Below are 20159 nucleotides of genomic sequence, written 5' to 3' on the forward strand. Positions count from 1 at the left end.
GGTCACTTGGGGGGTGTGACCGGCATAGCAATTGCTCTCAATCAGCTTATTTTAGGGCGCTGGTGTATAGAGCGGGTGGGAGCGTCATCCTATGGTATTTTTTATGCTTCGGGGGGTTTCTTTATCAGTCAAAATAAATGAGCACTCCATTACTTCAACGATAAAAATGACGCAAGTTGACGCCTTTCGTGGGTAGCTACAAGTGCCTCCTTTACACTTTATTTACTAGGACAGTACTCCTCGAGTTATACAGTTACTTACAGGGAATTTATTATTCTCATTAACAAAAATATATCCACCGCTACTCTACTGCACCGGAAATATTATGAACCAGATTTTCTTCGAGTAACCCAATTGCTATTTCTTTTTATCTTCGTGTACGATAGCTGAGACACCCTGTATGTTACGGGAAGTTATCCCGGGATGTCAATGTAATTACGTTTTAACGCTTTGGCTACTGCCAAGCAAGATTTTAGTATAAATCCTTTCGACATGTGTGTTAATTAGAGGCACGTAGATATTTACGTTTCCTGCAAGCACTCCAGCCTTTTGCATAATAGAAAAAGGCAAACATCAGCCTTTTGCCAAGATACCTTCACTAGACCAAACCTGAAGTGTTCCTACGGAGGAGCTACTTTCCACTCATCCTTTTTTTGTGTCTCGTAATGGTCAAAGTATCGTTTTAGATTGTTTTCAGCGTTCTATTCAATCAAAGGTGTCAATTTTCACCTTAGCTAAGAACAGTGCAAAAAAGAATTGTCGATAGCTTAGTATACTAAAAAAATGCCCATCCCATTGAGGACTTTCTGGTAGCAATTTCGGGTCTTCTTACAAAGTCCTGAAAATGGACAGCAAGGCAGCCTGACAAACAACAAAAATAATCATTGTGCGAACGATTATGCAGATGTAACGAGCGTCTCAAATTATGGACCAAATCGCTGCAAAAAAAATGCTACCTTAAATTACGTGAAAAGGTGTATGAGTTCGGCCGGGCGTGCTTTGCAACCACGATATATCCCTCTCGCGTACAGCCAGCTACCATCTGTTTTTAATAAAAATGTTTGCTGCTACTAATACATTTACTGAGTTCTACTCTTCGCTCATTCCCCGTTTTGTGGGGTTTATCAGTAAACCGCTTCTGGAAGCCGTAACATTAAACTTCAATAGTCATAAGAGACGCTGGAAGTGTTTCCTCTCCCGTTAGTCCCGCATGGGCGGGTGGGAAAAATCTACTGGATAGGGGTATTCCCTGTTATCGACTCAATATGCACAAAGACCACGGAATTTTGTTTACACGCTCTCCTAAGAGCTTCCCTATGGTCCTCACTACGGGCTCGAGTTCAGATTCAAACTTCCAATTTTATTAATAAAACGTTTCCTTGCTAAATGATAATTGAACCGTTGGGTAGAAACAGGTGCGTTTCTTCTGACCCGTATGAGGATGATTGGCACTGTGACCGTTGACACTGTAATACTAACAGCCATCGTTTTAAACGCTCTCTCGATGCAGCGCGGTTTTTATTTAGGGCAGAAATTATATAAACCAGCCTTCACAGACAACGTGTACAGCAAAACTTGTAATATTCCTTGATTCTTTCTTCTCTTGCTCGTAGAGAATACGCCCGGTATAATAGGACGGAGATAATTTTTATCCTGAGCGAGGGAAACGAAAGTACGAAGAAAACTCTTGCTTTTGACAATAAATGTGCTGCAATAATGTGAGATACATGAAAATATAAACAACAGCTCCAGTGTTTGGTGTCCTGTACTGCGACTTCAGTGGAGCACGTCTGTAAAGTCATGAGCTCCAGGTGGACATTACAGAAGTTTCAGCTTTTCGGCTTTACGATGTGAGAAATACTACTTCTGTGCAACAGCTTGCCGAGTAAAACGCATACGTTTACAAGAAATCTCGCGGGACAAAGCCCCACGTAGGAAACTTCAGGTGTTGGCAAAAAATGTCCACACAAAAGAGGGCCTGAACGACATCCGAAATGAGTGGATATAACTGAAACTGTAGCGCGGTTATTCCGTGGTCCTTCGGGCTCAGTGCGTCATGGTAACGTTTTTAAATAACAACCACTGTTTCAATAATCTTTCTTCCATACTTAAACTCTGCCACGTCACCGCCGTGGTCGCTCCGTGGCTAAGGCGTTAGACGCGGCTTTGAACCGGGCCGCCGTGAGAAATTTTCATATCGAGGGGAAAAGCGAAAATGACCATGGGTCAGTACTTTGGTGCAAATAATATCCCCCGACGGTTAAAAGTAGGGCAAAGCCCTTCAAAACTCTCCCGCATATCACAGGTATAGCGGCAGCATGCTAAACCCGCAATTTGTTTCCCGTCCCATCAATCCCACCAGTGGGATGTACCGATTGCCGCCCTTGAGGAACGCTCTCCTACTACCCACAGCCCACCGATTCCTACGCGTTTAAGTGCACCTGACTGGTGCGGAAGATTCGACTGTTTGCTTTTGTGAACGAACATACGAGGTTCTAGTGCACTCATGGCAGGGTGATTCCAACATTTCTCTTCCAACATCACCACGTAAGTTACTTATGGTTGGTTGCAACACGGTTGAGGAGGAAAGTTATGCGGTCATTTTACATGACAAGTTCGGGTGATGAATGTTGCGAGAAATGAAACAGGAAAACGGGACGAAGAATTGAATAAAACGGGGTAAAAACGGCTACAGCCGAAGTCAAATGTGCAGTTAGAACTGCACTAGGCTCTCAGAACTATAGTTTTTTGAGAAGCACTGAAACATACGCACGATGGCGCCAGTAACGCATGAGGCGAAGCATTTGCATTCAAGCTCACCGACATCGAACGCTGAATAGCAATGTTTTTGCCTTGTAACTAATTTTACTTTTTATCATTGCTTCAAAAATCGGAAGCTCATGCATCTCAGTGCTTTTTCAGCACAAGAAGGCTCCTTCATAAAGAATACGTCCGAACCCCTTCGCCTAAACTTGCAGCTTGAGTATGGATGAAGCGAAGCTATATGACCATTAAGTTGGCACCCCACCCCTAAGCGGCATCCTTTTATGGGTTTCGGCGGAATAAGGTAGGTGTTTAAAGTATAAAGGAGGGTAATACACTTAGCGTGACATTGTCAAGCTTATTCGTAAATTGTAACTTCTAAAGACAGCATATTTATCGGAAGTGCAGAGTCTCTCACCCATTAGTCCTGACACGGCGCAAATAACGGCGAGAAACAACTAAAGAATCAGACAAAATATCCGTGCACGTCAAAGAAAAGTGCGGCTTGTTAGTTTTTTTTATTCTTTACCGCAAGCATGCTTCTTTGCCGCAAGCTCCTCTGTTCTCTTTGCTGCGCTCAACAAAGTTATAATAGATTACCAACTCGCTCGTACCCACATGTTGCTGACCTGTCGAAATGCCCACTGTAGAATACTTCAGTCGATTCCTTTCATGGTGAAGACTCAACTCGCATAAATTCGCCAAGGGAGGCTATTTATTCCCACATAGTACATCTACGGCTTGTACAAACCCATTTTTCTCTACACGCGGACGCCCATTCTCCTCAAAGTTTTGTGCGAAGGTATTAGAAACAATTTGGGAGACATTATTTTGAAACGTTTCCACGTAGCTTCCAAAAAAGGACACGCAGTTTTTATGAGTGACGTGCCCCCGTAAAAGGTTTAAGCAGCAGTTTAACACACCCGTTAAAATTGATCAAATAGTCGTGCATGACGGCCTCTCAACTCGGTAGTTAGAGCACAGAGGAATGAGTAAATAAATTTTAGCAAAAAAAAAAATGAAAATTGTGGTTACACATCTTCACTGAAAGCTGGCATCATCTGCATGAGCACGAAGTATTTCAACTTTCATATTTTTGCACTCCGCGCTGACGTCATACTGCTCAAAAGTTGTGCCTCATAATGTGCTAAAGCCGGGAATCCCTGGAAGTGTAATAAATCCCGCATACACATGCATTTCTTTATGATATCGGCATTATGATATAGTTAGCACCCCGATATTTTCCACAATGACGCGATGCAGGATCTGTGCACCGTCGGTAATCTCAGAAAAAAACTGCTTACCTTACAATAGCCGGGCAAGTTTAATTATCTAGGCCTTGGAATGCGGGAACAAATTAAGCCTACGCTACGACAAATCACCGTGAACTTGGGGTGAGTAGATGCGGACAATTGAAACAAAGCAATCTCGACCAGTTATCAGCTTGCAGAATGCCATATATATATCCCGAGCAGTGCAGGACAAAAGTCGGCAGTCTTAGTTTAAAACCAGCAAGAACACTGCTGATCAAATTTCTGTCAGGTACTCAGATATAAAAAATGCTCGAAATACCTAAAAGTTTTGCAACTTTCTACTTAGCACTTACTCTAGCGGTATCTATAGCAAACGCTGGTACTTCATGCAAGAATGACGAGAACGCCGACGTCACATGGTAAGGGTCATGTCCCATAGAGTTTACAAGTGTGAATACAGCTTTGCTTGATATGTTTTGGGTGGTACATAGCATGATCATCGATAAAAAAACGGCGTGAGAGTTGTCGAAGTTGCTTTCCGTAATTATGTAAGAGTCAGACAGCCGAAACTAAGGAATATGCGGGGAAGAAAAAAAAAAACACTATGCGGTATTGTAATTTTTTGTCTCGTACATTGCACTCTATCTGCTGCAATTGACAATGTACTAACCAGCCCGAATTTCTAACTTGTTGATGTATGTCAGCGTGTTTGTTTAATTTGCTACATACAAAAAAGTCTAATTCGCGTGTTCCTCTCTTTCGAACAGAGTATAATTTATGCGAACCCGACCGTTGTTTATTGGTCTCCCAGAAAACATTCTCAACCAAAAAGTATTAATGCGAGTTTCTTTTCAACCTATCGAAAAAGGCTTTAACCGCATCTAAACGATGCATCATTTTAAAAACAATTTTTCAAGGATTGATTGATTGATTGATTGATTGAAGGGCTTAACGCGCCGACGCAACGCAGGCGATGAGGCGCGCCGTAGTGGAGGGCTCCGGATTAATTTTGACCACCTGGGGATCTTTAACGTGCGCCGAAATCTCGTACACACGGGCGTTTTTGCTTTTCGCCTCCATCAGAAAAGCGGCCGCCGCGGCCGGGAATCGAACCCGCGACCTCGTGCTCAGCAGTTTTCAAGGATTGTTTAGGTGTTTAAATGCACATGAAGGTGGTAAGCCTAGTTAGACCTGAGGTTTGCCTGCTCTCGAACTTTTTTTGAGCGTTTGGGCTTCACCAGTTTGTATGGGACCAGCTCCTGGACAGTATCATCCGAAGCTCGTGGCGCTTACCCGACATCTCCGGGAGCCACTGGTTCGGCTCCGTCGAAACTTTCCCCTCTCACGGCGGCTTGTATTGTTGCCGCTGCAGCAGCCGAACCTCTTCGGATCGTCTGTTTCCATTTTCCGTAAGGCGCCCCGTCGCCTCTTCTCAGAGCCCTCGTCAAACCCTTCTGACGCACTGCTGTTTTCCTTGCAAGGCGCGCCATCCCCGGCTCGCGACTCCCACTCCTGCTTTCTCCGAGATTTTGTGACCTCACGTTATTTTTTTTTTTTTTGCCTCACGAATTCTATGAAGGCCGTGTCTGGAGTGCCGTCCCGTGGTGTTATAACCACTACACTATATCGACGTCTACCAGCGTTTTGTAATAAAATTGCCGTGTCTGCCACTACATCGCTCTATATAACGTAAAGAATAGCAACCTAACCTAAACATAACATAACATAACCTAACGCACACAAAGAAATCGTTTAAGGTACCCAAACTAACCTAAGAGATAAAAATTATAGTTCAATTTAGAGATGAAATAAAAACAAAAGTGGCACAAACCGGTCTCGAACCACCGTCTTTGCGATCAAGAAGCTAAGACGGATCCTGTACACTACAATTCACGCGCTTTAACTGGTACTAGCTTAGTCTTAACTATTCGAATGGCGTCGGACGGTGCTCTAGCAATGCCTGCAGGGATCAGCTACAGTGCCGTCGGACGGCACTCTATACACTGGGTTCTATGCAACAGAGATCCGCAGATTTCGCTTTTAAAGTGGCCGTTAAAAAAAGGCCCCGAAACTGCGCAGTTTCCAACAAACAATTTAAGAAATGATGGCTTTTAACAGCAGAGGGGTTTAGGCAGACAGAATTCCATCGGAGGTTGTTGTTGTTCTTTTGTTTGTAGCGCGTACCCACTTCGGGGATTGGCCAGGATTGGGGGCTTTTTGGGGCAACTGTGCCCGATTTAGACTTTTGCTAGCCGGGCGACCGCCCGGCTAGCAAAAAAGGAAATAGCGAGCACACGTGAGCGTGTGCCTCCTGCTGACCACGCGACAAGCAAAACAAAATACAGAGCGCACGTGAGCGATTAACTTGCGGCGACCGCCTGGCGTAGCCAGGCTTGCGCATGGGTTTCCGCCAAATGAGGAGCTCCCGCCTTCGTCGTCGTCGTTGTGTAGTGACCTCGGCGCGACGGGTGGGCCGCACCGAAGGCGATGATGACAAATCTGTTAAGCAATCTCTATACAATACCCGCGTGGAGGCGGCAACCGGACCTCCTGACAACGAAGTTGTGGTCTACCGAGGCGAGGACGCCCTACAAGAGAATTTGCCCTTCACGACTGTGCCATCTCAGGAAGGCGACGCAAGCGATGGCGACGATTGCTACAAAATAAGACACTGTACATACTTAATGGCCTTTGCTTCACAGGCCGTCCAAAGCGACCTTGCACTGCTGGGATCCCGATGTTACCTCTCTCCTAGGATTTGCTGTCAGCGAGCCGAGAAGCTAGGTTGACCCCAGCTCTGCTGATTCATTCGTTTTGCACCACCAGTGCTACCACCGCTAAATTTTTTATGTGAAAAAGATACAAATAGCAATGGCGCCATATCGGCTGCTAATCAGTTTGGTATGTGTAATCTTTTTACTTGAATAAAACAAATTCGCCGCGGAAGAAACTAGTTTCCACAATTGCAAGTCCTGCAAAGTGATGTTTCGCATCTCTTAGCTTTGTCGTTGTAGAAACCCCCAAAATAAGTCAAAATATTATTCTTTCTTAAAATATACTTTTCCTGCTATAGTTAGTTTCTAGTAATTCTATGATATGTTTCAAGTGCATGAATTGCATTCATCACTCTTGTTTTTTTTTTCTGAAGAAACATGGCACTATGCGTCTTTTGGGGTGCCAACAGGTTCTTCATGTACAAGTTTCCGAAGGGCGGCGAATACGTCTACGTTGACTCCAACACCCCGTCCTCTGAACCGCATTGGGAGCTGTCATCCAAGGAAATTTTCCAGAGCGACGGTGCCCTCGCCAACACAATAGCACCTCTGACGGCAGCGAAGAAGCCGAAGGTGAAGTTGCGGAAGCTCAGCCGAAACCGGCTGTCATGAACGAACTTTGTGTTTCATATTCACGGGAAAATATACGTACACGTGGTTTACATTAGAACGTTTTCTCTATAGAGCACTGTTAATATCAACAAATGTAGAGAGCCGGGAAGGACTGAGCGGCGTGTATTGGGCGATAATGCGGGAACCCTTGGGAAAGCCTGGTTTCAAAGGGGCTACTGAGAAAAATTCAGCCTTGTTCAATAATAAACAACTACTCTTTGGAAGTGCACTTTGCTTTATTCTAGAAAAGCATCAAAAAGCGTTTTCTAAACCGCCAACAGCCCATGCAATGACGAAACATTTCACATTTTCTGTCCCTTGTGACAGTCAAGAATTACGCAGGTCATCCCGACAAGCAAACTGAAAAAAAAGATGATAAGAATAAGAAAAGAGTTCTAAAAAAGAAATCGCAATAAGAAAGGAATATTTTGAATCTTACATCTTATCCCAAATTAAAGAAAGGCAGGACCGGTTGGCCCTGCACGTAAAGTGAGAAACTCACAACCGGTGTTCTATCAACGTAAAAGACTGGCTATAAGGGTTGGACAACAAAACTCGGGAAAGCAATAGTTTCAGATAGGGTAGAGTAAGTATAGGTTTAAGGTACGGCTGAGGAATTCGTCTTGCATTGGGCATAAATATACTGACGACGACAAAGTATGCTACTGCAATCATAGGACTATTATTAGTTTTGGTACAGCTACTTCTAATATAATATTTAAACCTCTTCGGTGGGAGCGAAAAGAGCATATTCGTATTTTTTTGCGAGAAATTCCGGTCAGTATACGCCAAGAAAACATCAGCTTGCCCCCCTGAACTGCCTCTGAGGTTTGATAAATGATCCGAAATGCCGATTACTGGCAAATACACATGAGTGTATTGATTGCTAGTTTCATATTCTGCCTATACTGCAGATTATTAATTACTCGGCTGTGACTAACGATGTGCCAGGCAACGTAACCTCGTTTTATACCAAATTACTGGCCCTGTGTTTACGACGTTGGTCTTCAAAGCAGAACGTTAGAACTAGTGCCTGTCTTCCGCACACGAAGTGGGGACGTCACGGCAGCGCATACGCGGGTTTGCAACAAACGGGGTTAAATGATCCGAATTGCCCATTACTGGCATATACACGTGAGTGTATTGATTGCTAGCTTCATATTCTGCCTATACTGCAGATAATTACTCGGCTGTGACTAACAATGTGCTAGGCAACGTAACCTCGTTTTATACCAAATTACTGGCCCTGTGTTTACGACGTTGGTCTTCAAAGCAGAACGTTAGAACTAGTGCCTGTCTTCCGCACACGAAGTGGGGACGTCACGGTAGCGCATACGCGGGTTTGCAACAAACGGGGTGGGAAGTGCGGGTAAGTATGTTTATTTCAATGCTCCACCCCTGGAGCACCAACGCCGCCGACAAAACCAAAGCCCATTTTCCTCTGAACGAGGGCTGTGCATCGCTCGCCCTGAAATCCCATTTCTAGCCTGATGGACCTTATTTTGCTCACGGTAACACAGCTATTTCAGCCATCTAAGTTTCTGGCTGGGGACCTCGGCGGGTAATGGCCAATCTTTTTGACGGTGATACGAATGCAAAACGCAAGCGTTGAACTCGCTATCAATAACTAGCGGCGATAAGCAACGTGAAATAGAGGTGGTTTCTTCTTGTACTCTTTCAGGATTTGACCTACGTTGTCTACAATGATCAGGTGAATGAAAGTGGATCAAAAGGCGGACACACAAAAGGTTTTTATTTTTCTCTGTACACCCCGTGTCACTGCAGTGTTGTCCCAGCCAATATCGAGCTGCTGTAACCTAAAAAGTCAGTATTTAGGAGTCCGCAGGGCAGGCGGCATCCATGAGGAGCGGTATTCACAAGGTATTCATTATGAAATGTACAATTCGGGTAGTTGCTGCAATGCTCATTGCGTCCATTCTCAATGACAGGAAATTAGGTTATCATGGTCAAACTAATTGTTTTTGTCTCTGCGACCGAAACTACCACCACGCATCAAGTATTGTCCAGGCCTCGTTACAAAGTGGAATGACAAGCGAGAAAAACCCGGAAAGCATGAAGGGTGCCCCGGAAAACTTAGCACACATGTATGCGTTAATATAGACTTCAACCTCTTCAGAGATGTGACTCGGTAAAAAAGCATAGTTCCGGTCGACACTTCCTCATTGTAGGCACATACGTTGCAACTAGCCTACTTTGCTCTACACCAGAAATTATAAGGACATAAATAACATGAAATATAGAGCAAATAGCAACAATGACATGCATGGTACAAACTATTTTAAAGATAGGCTAAGCTCAAACCACATTTGAATTGATTCTCAAAGTTGTAGCAGTGCATCAGGCGAGATATTACTTTCAAAGACTACAGTCTTTCTCAGAATGCGCAACCACGAAAGTTGCTGTCCGTCCATCTGTCTGTCTGTCTGTCTGTCTGTCTGTCTGTCTGTCTGTCTGTCTGTCTGTCTGTCTGTCTGTCTGTCTGTCTGTCTGTCTGTCCGTCCGTCTGGCTGGCTGGCTCCTCAAGGGAGTCACTGATGATGTGAGAATTGGTAGGTCAGAAATTGGGCATTGTTGAACAACAAATGATTGCCAAATTGAAACCCAATACTGACCCAGGCATGGGTCACTGATGGATCACATTAACTACTAGTCGAAATGAGTCAGCAGAACATAAAACAAGCTGTTCACGAAGCAGTGTAAGGGCAGAAGGCCGGGAGTGGAAAGGGGACGAGTGGAAAAGTGTTCGGAAATACCTTAACTTCTTCAGCAATGATATCCACTGGAGAACTGAAAAAATTGTTTAACACCATAACTTTACTCTGGGTAATTAGAAAATAAAAACCAATGGGTCTGAGTAGCGACAAGATCGCCTGAATTAGACAGTTTATTTGCATTCGCGGTATTGTGAACATTATATGACCCCGAATTCAATGAATTGTGCAGCTATAATTGACTCTATTCCGCACTTCTAGCGTTGACTGTAGCATTATCCAAAACGCCACACAAACATGCTGCAGGAAAGAGCACTTTGCGCAATGGGAGTGCACAAGACGACGACGACTACGACTACTACGATGATGATGATGGTTTTGAAATGCGAGATTTCTTCCGAAAAAAACTGCTTAGTGGTGGGAATCGAACGCTGGCGTCTCATGTTATGAAACCGGCGTATATAACACTGCGCCATGCAAACACGGTTGAAGGTGTTTGGAATATGAACATTTACTTTAACTCAGGTTGCATGTGAGAAAGCTTCGCGTCATAAACATCCTTTTCTTAACAAATGTGCTTTCATTTCCCCTGTATAGGTCTCTTCATGTTCGACAAAGCGACTGGGGTGTGGTTAATCCACAGTGTGCCGAAGTTTCCTCAAAACCTTCATAGGTCTGTGTACGTATACCCGACGAGCGGACAACTAAACGCGCAAATAGCCCTCTGCGTGACATTCCCTTCAACTCAGCTGGAAACTATAGGTAAGTTCAAAATGTTATTACAGAACATCGCTTCTAAATTACATTTAGCCTCACGACAAAGCGTTCACAGCAAATTTGGTTCTTTTCAATGTCCTCCGCCCTTGATCCTGTTACCTTGAAACAATGCAATGTGCAAGGGCGTTTACCATTGTTTCCTCCACAAAATCGCACGTATCAAGCTATCAATATTATGTGCTGTTGGGCTAGTTGGTGCATTATGTATCACGAAACTTGCGTTAAATAGACATAAACAGAGGAAGGAAGACGGACGACGTTTATGTCTATTTAGTCTGTTTATGTCTATTTAACGCTAGTTTCGTGATACTTCAAACTATCAAGTTTTTATAATGGCGATGTTCATATAATTCTATTTCTGTAGCGGAGAAGGCATTTTCTGGCGTGTTACCAACTGTAACCAACCATTCGCCCCCTCATGTAGATAACGTTTCAGCGCGTAATTACTTCAGCACAAATCCCGGCCCGACTAACTCTGATTGTTGCCTGACATCACCCTCGACTCACACTGCCAAGTTTAGACGCATTCGAGGTTTCTAATTTTAGTTCTATATTTGAAGTTGATTTCTGCTGATCCATTAACATGGTAAAAACTGATGTCATAAGGTCCAAGCTCGGAAGGTCGCCCGCACTTAACCACGGCTTAGGTACTCTCGCTAAGGTACACGGTGGCTCAGTAAATAACTTAAGTCACCTGCGGCCCTGCCGTGGCCTGGGACAGCGTATATTTGAATAGTTTTGAAAGTCTTGCTGAAATGTTGTGCAGAGCTATGCCCAAGATAGCATATACATTTTTGAGCATGTCCGTTGATACTGGAACTGGATTTAGCTTCCGAAAACGTGTTTGTAAACTAAAAATACCAAATCTCAACTTCAACCTGCGGCTTCTGTATCTGTTTTCACAGTTTTTTCATGCTTACAGCCAAGCACCTGCGGCTTCAACATCCCAACATCTACGACGCCTTCGCGCCCGCCTCACAATGGACAAAGCACCCTAATCTCAACCTTCTCTTGCAACGGAAGTTCATCGCCGAAGCTCCCTGGGTGATGAACTACACGCTGAAGGATGTAGCCAGCAACAGCTACATTAGCTTCGCAAAGCACGGCAAATTTAATGAAGGTATGTGCAGTAAACGTCATACTATCTGAACCTGTACAGTACATTAGGATGCGTAAGTATTCACGCTGAATGGTTGCATAATGCAAATGTACGTTCTTTCATGTACAGTAACCAAGTATCTAAAGCCCCGGTTCTTGCGTAAGGAACAAACCTAATACTACATAAAGGGTTGATAAATAAGCTTTTAGTCGGCGGAAACAAAATAAGCTTTCGCAAAATAGAGGCAAGCGTGCTGTTGCGCAGTACTTGTACAAGTTTGATTTTTTAGGAAAGAATTGTTTGACAGGCCACACGGGGACGTTTTAGGTTCATCTCATACTCATGGGAACATAAACGCAGAGTAAGTGCGCAAAAACAAAAACAAGCCAGCGTTAGTCAATGTTACTGCGTCGTGCTAAGTTCGAATCGTGTCACCAGAAGGGCCGTTCTTATACGCTACCAGTCCATTCTGTAGTAGAGTGAGAACATGCTCGAGTACGTTGTGTTTGCTAAACCACTCACACGAAGTAACCTGAACTGTCAAAAGTGCTCGAAATCGGCCAAAACTGATTCCAATGCATATTGAGAAAAAGATCGCCATATAAAGTACACCTTGAATTCTAACTTCCAATTAGGATGTGTTTTGAGAGTATACGCTAGTTTATTTGCTGTCAGTTACTCTTAATACTGCCTGCATGTTAAAAGCACACTGTAACCTTCTAGGGAAATTTTAGTATTGAGAATTGCTTTATCGTGGCACAAGTAAGAATATAGGCCGCCTCAAGAACCATGGTGTTTACTATACTACCGAACACTTAATAGAACTCCAAACCACAAATGTCGGCTTTGCCGCTTTGCCAACCTGATTTTAGTGGCACTGAAAGTGTCATGGCTTATACAACTTAAGGGGCGAACTTTCCTGCAAATAATGAAGTTGAAACTTCACGTTTCACACTTGTCGACAATTTCAACATTTTCCTTGTACGGATTTCTCCCGTTTAAACAAATTTAATAAGAGTACTTCAGACTCTAGCAGGCCTGTTACGAAATATCGCCATGATAGGTGCAAACTCGTAAAATAGATCCGGCGGTTTTCACCGATTCGCTCTCATTCGCAGATGTCTACTCTGGAGTCGTCGCCCCAAAACTAAAGTCCAGCCTACTAGTGTCTACGTGGCAAAACGGCAACGGCGGCAAGATCCCACCTCACCAAAACGGCTCCCTCACGGTCGAAAATATTAAGGAGCTAACCTTTGAACTGGACACAGAAGACTCCGTAGTAGTGAACAACAGGGTAGACCACAGCAAGTGGGCGATATCTAAGGACACGGCCAAACCCTTCGTATGCGCCGGAACCATTAACCGCATGGTAAGTTGGAAGGCATTCATACACTGGGCATTTCTTGAAGTGGGCCTTCTAACTTGGGCATTCATTATAAGCTTTAACACGGCGTTAAAAGCATTATTACTTTATGTGTGGTGGAGTGATGACTGTGTCCTAAGTCAAATCAGCTATTCTTGCAATAACCCATACGAAGCTACCCAAATTCAAGCTCACCATTGGCGGTAAACACATGCCGCAACAAAAATGCAACACGTTTCTTGGTATTTCCTATCGGGAGGAAAGGACATCGCGTGTAGTTTGCGTGTTGCGCTACCGGGCAGGCACTCGCTTGGGCTGTTCACCCAGCTCAATGATTGGACTGCATGCTGCCTCTGCCTGTCAGGCCCTGGCGAGTTCCTTCCCAGTTTCTCATAATCCGAAAAGCACCGACTAAAAGCATTAGTTACAAGACCCCTTCGGATTGGCGTCGGTGAGCCAGGGCCGTATTTCGGAAATGTGGTCCTCAAAAAGCCGAGAGAGACTCTTGTAAATGCCTTGCAAGCCTAGGATGTTCGGAACCATTGCTTGAATTTGAGCACGCATAATGTCACATGCTCTCGTTTCCCGCCTTCAACCACATTGGAGGTCAAAAGTACACGAGGCCATCCACGTGCATATCGTGGCCCTGCAGCTGGTGGCTAATTGGCAGCCGAAACTTGGGTGAGCTAGATCCAAGGTCCGTTATTGCTATTAATGGTCGCGCTAAAAACTGAAGGAAGCTCACACTGACACCTAAGACTGGAAAGTTGCGTAGCTGTACACAGCCTTCACGACCATCGGGGCGGTTTAGGCCCAAGATTGCAGCCGATGTACTTTTTCTTCGCTGCCCCAACAACGTTTACTCCATCTTCGTTCCTATTATGGCAAAAAAGCAAATCAAAGAAGGAGAAGGAACGAACGGAACTCGCACACTTAAACTAGGCTCCCGCACGTGTAACGTGTTTCCTATCCCAGGTTCTTTGTCGATAAGGTGGCGTGATTCCTCCCATCACAGTCGTAGATAAGTAAGTAAGACGTTTGAATCTCGGGCGCTAACTCGTGGTCTTAGCCCAGTGGGCAGGACGACTGACTCTGTGTTGATATAGTAGCCGCAGGTTTTTACCCTGCTGGTGCCGTTGATTTCTTTTCTTTATACGGATAGACGTTGTGTTATGAAACTCCGGAGGCATAGAATGGCTGAACTTCCTAGCTGCTGAAACACACAAATTCCTCTAGAAATCAAATAATCCGCTCTGGCGCCAGTACAGACAACGCTTGCTCATTTACCGTAAAATTGCGTTTTATTATGCGCGTATATACATTGTTCGAACAACCACCTCGTCGTCGTAAGCGTTCAGTATACTCAGTCTCCAAATTGATCGAGCACTCGAAGTTTACGTCCTAGATCATCGATAGTTGGAGAGATTTCTGGTATCTGTCCTGTAGATGCCTTCTTCGCTACCTAGACTTGCTGTAATTGCGAGCTCTAAAGCAGCTCTGCAATTCAAAAATGCAATTTCGGCAGAAGCTCCCAGCCACCTTTTATAAGGCGCAAATGCGATGCGATGGCTACTGAAAAATGCCCATTCAGAGAAAAAGAGTTCTGTTGGCGCCCCTACACACGGGACACCTTGAAACTCGCGAACTCGCCCACTTGCTGCACCGCCAATTCTCAGTCAACTTCTAACGGAAGTAGAAGAAAGAAGTGATTTGGCGAAAGAGAGGAAAGGAAAGTGCACTGGTGATATTATTGAGCTAAGCAGGGAGCTCACCTTCATACAACCCAGTGCGGGCGAAGGTGGGAGAGGAGATAAATGACCAGGAAGGATGGTAGGGGTGGAATAGAAAAGATGTAAAAGTGAAAGAGAGGAAGAAAGGAGAGAGAGAGAGAGAGAGAATAAAGAAAAAAGGAGGGCATTGCATAGGCGACGGCAACGCAAGTAGAACGAATGTGTTTAGGGTATTGAGGTGAATATTTGTGTACTGCACTAAAGTCTGTCCAGGTTGCTTGAGTATACATGTATGTGGTTTATTGCAAGGCATTCGCTTCAAGTGCCACACGGGAATGCGTTTAATATTAATGGGCGTACACTCGCTCTGATCACCTTGTCGCTGTATGGAATTATATGTATTGTACATTGCGCGTAGCAGACGGGGCATCTGTCCAAGGTTGCCATTTCTACCTCGAATTTATTACCTTGTGATTACTGAAGGCAACCTATAGATTGATTACCCCAAATTTTGCAGCGCTATCTCCTCTATCGGGTAAATATATATGCACAACTAACCTATTTTGTTATGTTAATGGGAATGAAATGATAAACTGTAAAAAGAATATTGCTCTTCTGTGACTAGTGTAGTTTGCTGTGTAGGCAATAGTGTTTTTAACAATACATGATGCTGATATTTTTGATGAATAAGGCTCATATAAGGAACAAGGTATGAACGAAAATAGGAGAATTTTTAATGTTCTGAAATGCACGCGGCTTTCAAGGCAATTTAACAACTGTCATTGATATTTTCAGTTCTCACAGTACCGGAAAGGAGGAGAAACGTTATGCTTCCAGAACAACCTGCTTCACAAGCTGCTACGAGAAACCGTCAGTGACTTCGAACGTGCCTCTCACAAAAGACCGAGAGAATAAACTGATGCGAGCATCGGAATGCGATGTGGCATCCTCAGTTCAAGAATTTATTTAATACTCGTGCTCCAACGGCCCTTTCGACCAGCTGACCCGCCCAGACGTGGTCAAAGTGAGACAGCTCCTCCAGTGACAAAACACAATTTTGGTTCATTCGAAAGATTGCCTCATTAGAATCATACTGACACCATTTTAAACGCACACTTCGCTCAAATAAGCTACCTAATAAGAAAAAAAAGAATGGCCATGTGACCCATTACTTCATTTCCCGCAACAGAACCTATGATGTCATAGCAGCCAACTCTGCGATTGGCGGAGGCCGGCAAAAGCAAACGCAAATTAAGCAGAGCTTACCAGCTTATGGAACGAGCTATTTGCGCTTAAATTTAGCGCACATTCTTTTTACATCAGCAAGAAGGGTGGGACAAATAGTGTAAGTTATCAAAAGTACACGTAAATATATTACTAACGCGTACTGCTGTTAATACTGCGCGCACTATGATTGGGTTAGCTGCACAGGACTGCGGGTATTTGGGGTTGTTTCAGACGCCACTGGCCGATTGACGCAAGCAACCGTGTCTTAAGTGACCATATTTGTCGAGCGAGCACTATGTTTCACGAAACAATTATTTTCTCCCTGAACAAAAACAAGCCAGGTTTAAATACGGTCAAAAACAAACCAAAACCAGAAAGCGGCTTCCAATGGTATGGTGGCGCCATCTGGGTTCAATAACGGTAAACAATGCGTCGGAATCCGCTGCACAGCGGCCGGTTCCCGTGATGTCAATTCGGACCACGTAAAAACATGATTTAACTCGAAAATAAAAGTATCACCCTAAATTGATTATATTTTCTTAGTGAATGAGGCAACGGTTGTATCCGGAGAAGCGCTGGGAACACTATAAACCATAAAATGTTTTCACTAAAACAAACTTTTATTTTATCTTCATGGCTCTTTTAATAGGGGTGACGGATCCTACCAATGTTGGGGTTTGTCGGGCACTGCCATGGCATGCGGTACAGGGTACCGGGGCGTCACAAAATTTATATCGTGGGTGGCGTGTCTGGGATACACGAAAGAGAAATGACTCAGGTGAAAACTGTGAATTTTCGCTTCCGACTCTCGGGCGAGGTTTTCTGTGAGAGGGGACAGGTCTTATTTGCTTACAATACTGTGTAACGTTCTGGTAGTTGAGCACTAGTTGAATTTCCCGAGGCTCTGGAGCCTTGTGGTAGTATAGATATCAGGTGAATTCTTTCGCAGTCGCGCTGCCCTGAAAAGTGAGGTGAGCCGGCGACTAAAGATTAATGACTTTTCTTGAGCTGTAGAGCAGGATATCCGGTACTGTGTTGTAAATTTCTGCCTCTGTAAAGTTCCCAGAAATCTGTCTGTTCCTCGTATCCTTAGGAACGTGAGTACACTCGCCTGGGAGATTGCGATTGTAGAAGTTGCCTCCTCTCCTTGAGGGGGGTCGCCGATGGCAGGGAGAAGCGAGGCCCCTCGCGATAAGCTCCACCGCGTCCCCCCCCCCCCCTAACGCCTTTACCCACAGCCGCCGCTGGCCCTCCCTCCGCCAGATCACAAGGCGCTCTCCTTGAGCGCGCAGGTAGCGCCGCTGCCGTCCCCCTTATTCGAAATTCTCCCCTATAAATTAACCAAATTCCCGGCCACATTCATCTTGCACTCTTCCTGCGATCCCCCCCTTTCATACCCCCTTCCCCTTTCCCCCGCGGGCCTGATAAGGTGTCGACAACCCCCCGGTCAGACAGCTTCGGGCCCCTTTCCCCTCATCTCCCCCTCAAAGAACCTCAAAGCAAAGCAAAGCAAAGCAAAGCAAAACAAAGCCGGGAGAATCTCGGGATGCGCTTCGCGGTTAGAGTAAAGTGAACTACGGTGGCAATGGCTTCGGTACTGTCGTAGTCGGCGGCTTCTTCTAAACCGTGCGTTTCGGAAGTATGCAATGCTTGTTCAGAGCGCTCATTCTCACCCCTTCTCAGAGTAATTACTGGGGTGTGTGCTTCGGAGAAGGGGGCAACGTCAATGTTCACCTTCTTTGCGGTCGGTATGCCTCGTAGTCGGTGAGACTTTTTTTTTTCTGTAGGTGCCATGCTTAGCCTCGGTAGGAGGCTCCGCCCGGTGAGAGTAGCGCAAGCCACAGACGCTGTTCTTGACGTTTGCCTTGATGAGCCCGGCGAAAATGTTTCGTATGCAAAGCTTAGGAGTCTATGAGCTAAGGTACAGTCGCAATCACACTGAAGATAATCAGTGGAGGGGCGGTGAAAACAAGAAGCAGCGTCCGGTTACGGCATTCCTTTGAGCGACGAGAGGCACAGCAGAATAACTTCCTTACATATTTCCGCTGTTCCTTGAATAGCTGTCACTCCCTTTTGGGAAGTAGCCGGCTGGCGTTGTATTTAACACGTCGACATACAAGAAGCCGTATTACAGCACGTCTGGTATTGTTCCGCTATTGTAGGAGTGGGCGCAATTAATTCGGATATAATCGTGCGAGCGTCATACCACATTGGGTTAAACAGGGTATACCGCCGCACGGTTGCGCAGGTCAAAATTGAAAAAAAAAAAAAGTTTATCAAATTTTGCAGAGAACCCCATCGTTAGCATCATAGGAGGCAACGGCGTGCGAACATTCCTTTTGTCAAGGGGAAACAAGAAAAAAACTTAAACTTATTCCACACAGTGTTAAATCTGCTGAAGTAGAGAAGCTTTTCTTTCTCTAGTGTCGGGAAGAACGTCAATGGGCTCTCACCCGTGAACAGCAACGTGGTCGCTGCGCCAATTCTACGGTTCGCTTAAATGCTGCTAAACGCACGCGGCGGTGGGCTCATTTTCTCTCCCCCATCAAGATGGAGGGGAACCCAAACTGCAAGGCCACTGCGTCCTCTATCGGTGTATCCTAGAACCAGCTTCCGCGAGGCCCCTCCAATAGCCGCGAAACGCACCACCTACCGCAGACTGATAAAAATGCAATCCACAAACGAAAATTCACAAGAAATGATTGTAGGGGTTCACGAGCCAGAACTACACCTGGCTGTATGTGTCTTCGCAGTTGATAAAACCGGATTAATTATGTACCACTTGAGGATTTTTAACATGCACTAAATCTAAAGAACACGTTGTCGTGTTTGCTTTTAGCCTCCAGTTGAAAAAAAGCCTCCGCAGCCGGGTTGAGCCCGTGTATTTGGGTTCCGCAGCACAATGCATCAGCCAATGAGCCACCGCAGTGCGTTACCGACCTACAGCAACTCCGTTGATAAAAAATGGCAAGTTAGTCGTCGGAGTTACCGTTGTTTTCATGAAAATCCTACGAGAGAAAGGAAGCAGGGCAGTGTAAAATTTATATTTTTAGTTACGTTATCCCCCGCAGCGCAACTTCAGAGGCTCACGGATATATTGTTCTGCAGTACCTTTACAACCACGTGACAAGCAAAACTTATTTCTTGCTTTTGCCACGTTGAGTCTGGCTGCACACATGGCAGCACCGGTGAGAGAGCTACTTCTTGTGTTTTGATTCCCTGGGTAACGAGGCCAGAAATAGCACCTTCTTTCTGAAGGCACTCCTTTCGCCGCACTAAGCGCTTAGCTCTGAGCGTACGGTTCATATTTCACCACACAATGTTGCTTTGTTGTGGATGGTGTAGCCTTTTGGTGCGATCTTATGCATCCACAGACCCTCCGTAAGACGGCGACAGTCCTTGTAGTTCTGGAAATGGCTACATCGATGCGATACAGCTTGCATGACGGGTATAAACATTATGGCGTGTAACTTTTATACAGTTCAGAGGCTGCTAAAAGCTGTGCTTGTTATCTTCTTGGCAAAATAATATAATTGCTTAAAGGTAGACTTTCGCAGCTGCAACGAGTAATTTTGATCAAGTAGTCGTTTGGAAAAATTGTGACCACTTCAATAGGACGTGGCGTATTCCAACAGCACGAAAGCTTCTAGAAAGCTGTATTTCTTGAATGCGATTTGCGGCAAGACAATAAGGGAGCTGAAAGTAACTACACGAGCTGAAGATTACAGTTCTCAAACCGCACCGATACATATAAATAGGTCAGTGGAGAAAAAGTACATGGCATTATCAGCCACGTGGTTATATTGAGTTTCTTGTTCATGCGCACTTG

The 20159-nt window shown here is 44.9% G+C and overlaps 1 protein-coding gene across 1 annotated transcript; it reads left to right on the forward strand.

Annotated features, from left to right (window-relative positions):
* Positions 1–4241: 4241 nt before the first annotated feature.
* LOC144138038 (plancitoxin-1-like) lies at positions 4242–16064 on the forward strand. The gene is made up of 7 exons (XM_077670093.1): positions 4242–4435; positions 7201–7363; positions 9084–9150; positions 10732–10896; positions 11834–12031; positions 13129–13379; positions 15899–16064. The coding sequence occupies exons 1-7, from the start codon at positions 4323–4325 to the stop codon at positions 16016–16018; spliced, it is 1077 nt and encodes a 358-aa protein (XP_077526219.1). The 5' UTR covers positions 4242–4322; the 3' UTR covers positions 16019–16064.
* Positions 16065–20159: the final 4095 nt, after the last annotated feature.

This window comes from Haemaphysalis longicornis, unplaced genomic scaffold (assembly GCF_048455015.1).
Source record: "Haemaphysalis longicornis isolate Haplotype H1 unplaced genomic scaffold, Haemaphysalis longicornis Haplotype H1 scaffold_5, whole genome shotgun sequence".
Lineage (NCBI taxonomy): Eukaryota > Metazoa > Arthropoda > Arachnida > Ixodida > Ixodidae > Haemaphysalis > Haemaphysalis longicornis.

Coding starts and splice junctions, on each gene's coding strand:
- LOC144138038 (XM_077670093.1), top strand. CDS start 4,323: ATGCTCGAAATACCTAAAAGTTTTGCAACTTTCTACTTAGCACTTACT. Junction 9,151..10,731: donor AAAAGGCGGACACACAAAAG/GTTTTTATTTTT, acceptor TCCCCTGTATAG/GTCTCTTCATGTTCGACAAA. Junction 12,032..13,128: donor GCACGGCAAATTTAATGAAG/GTATGTGCAGTA, acceptor TCTCATTCGCAG/ATGTCTACTCTGGAGTCGTC.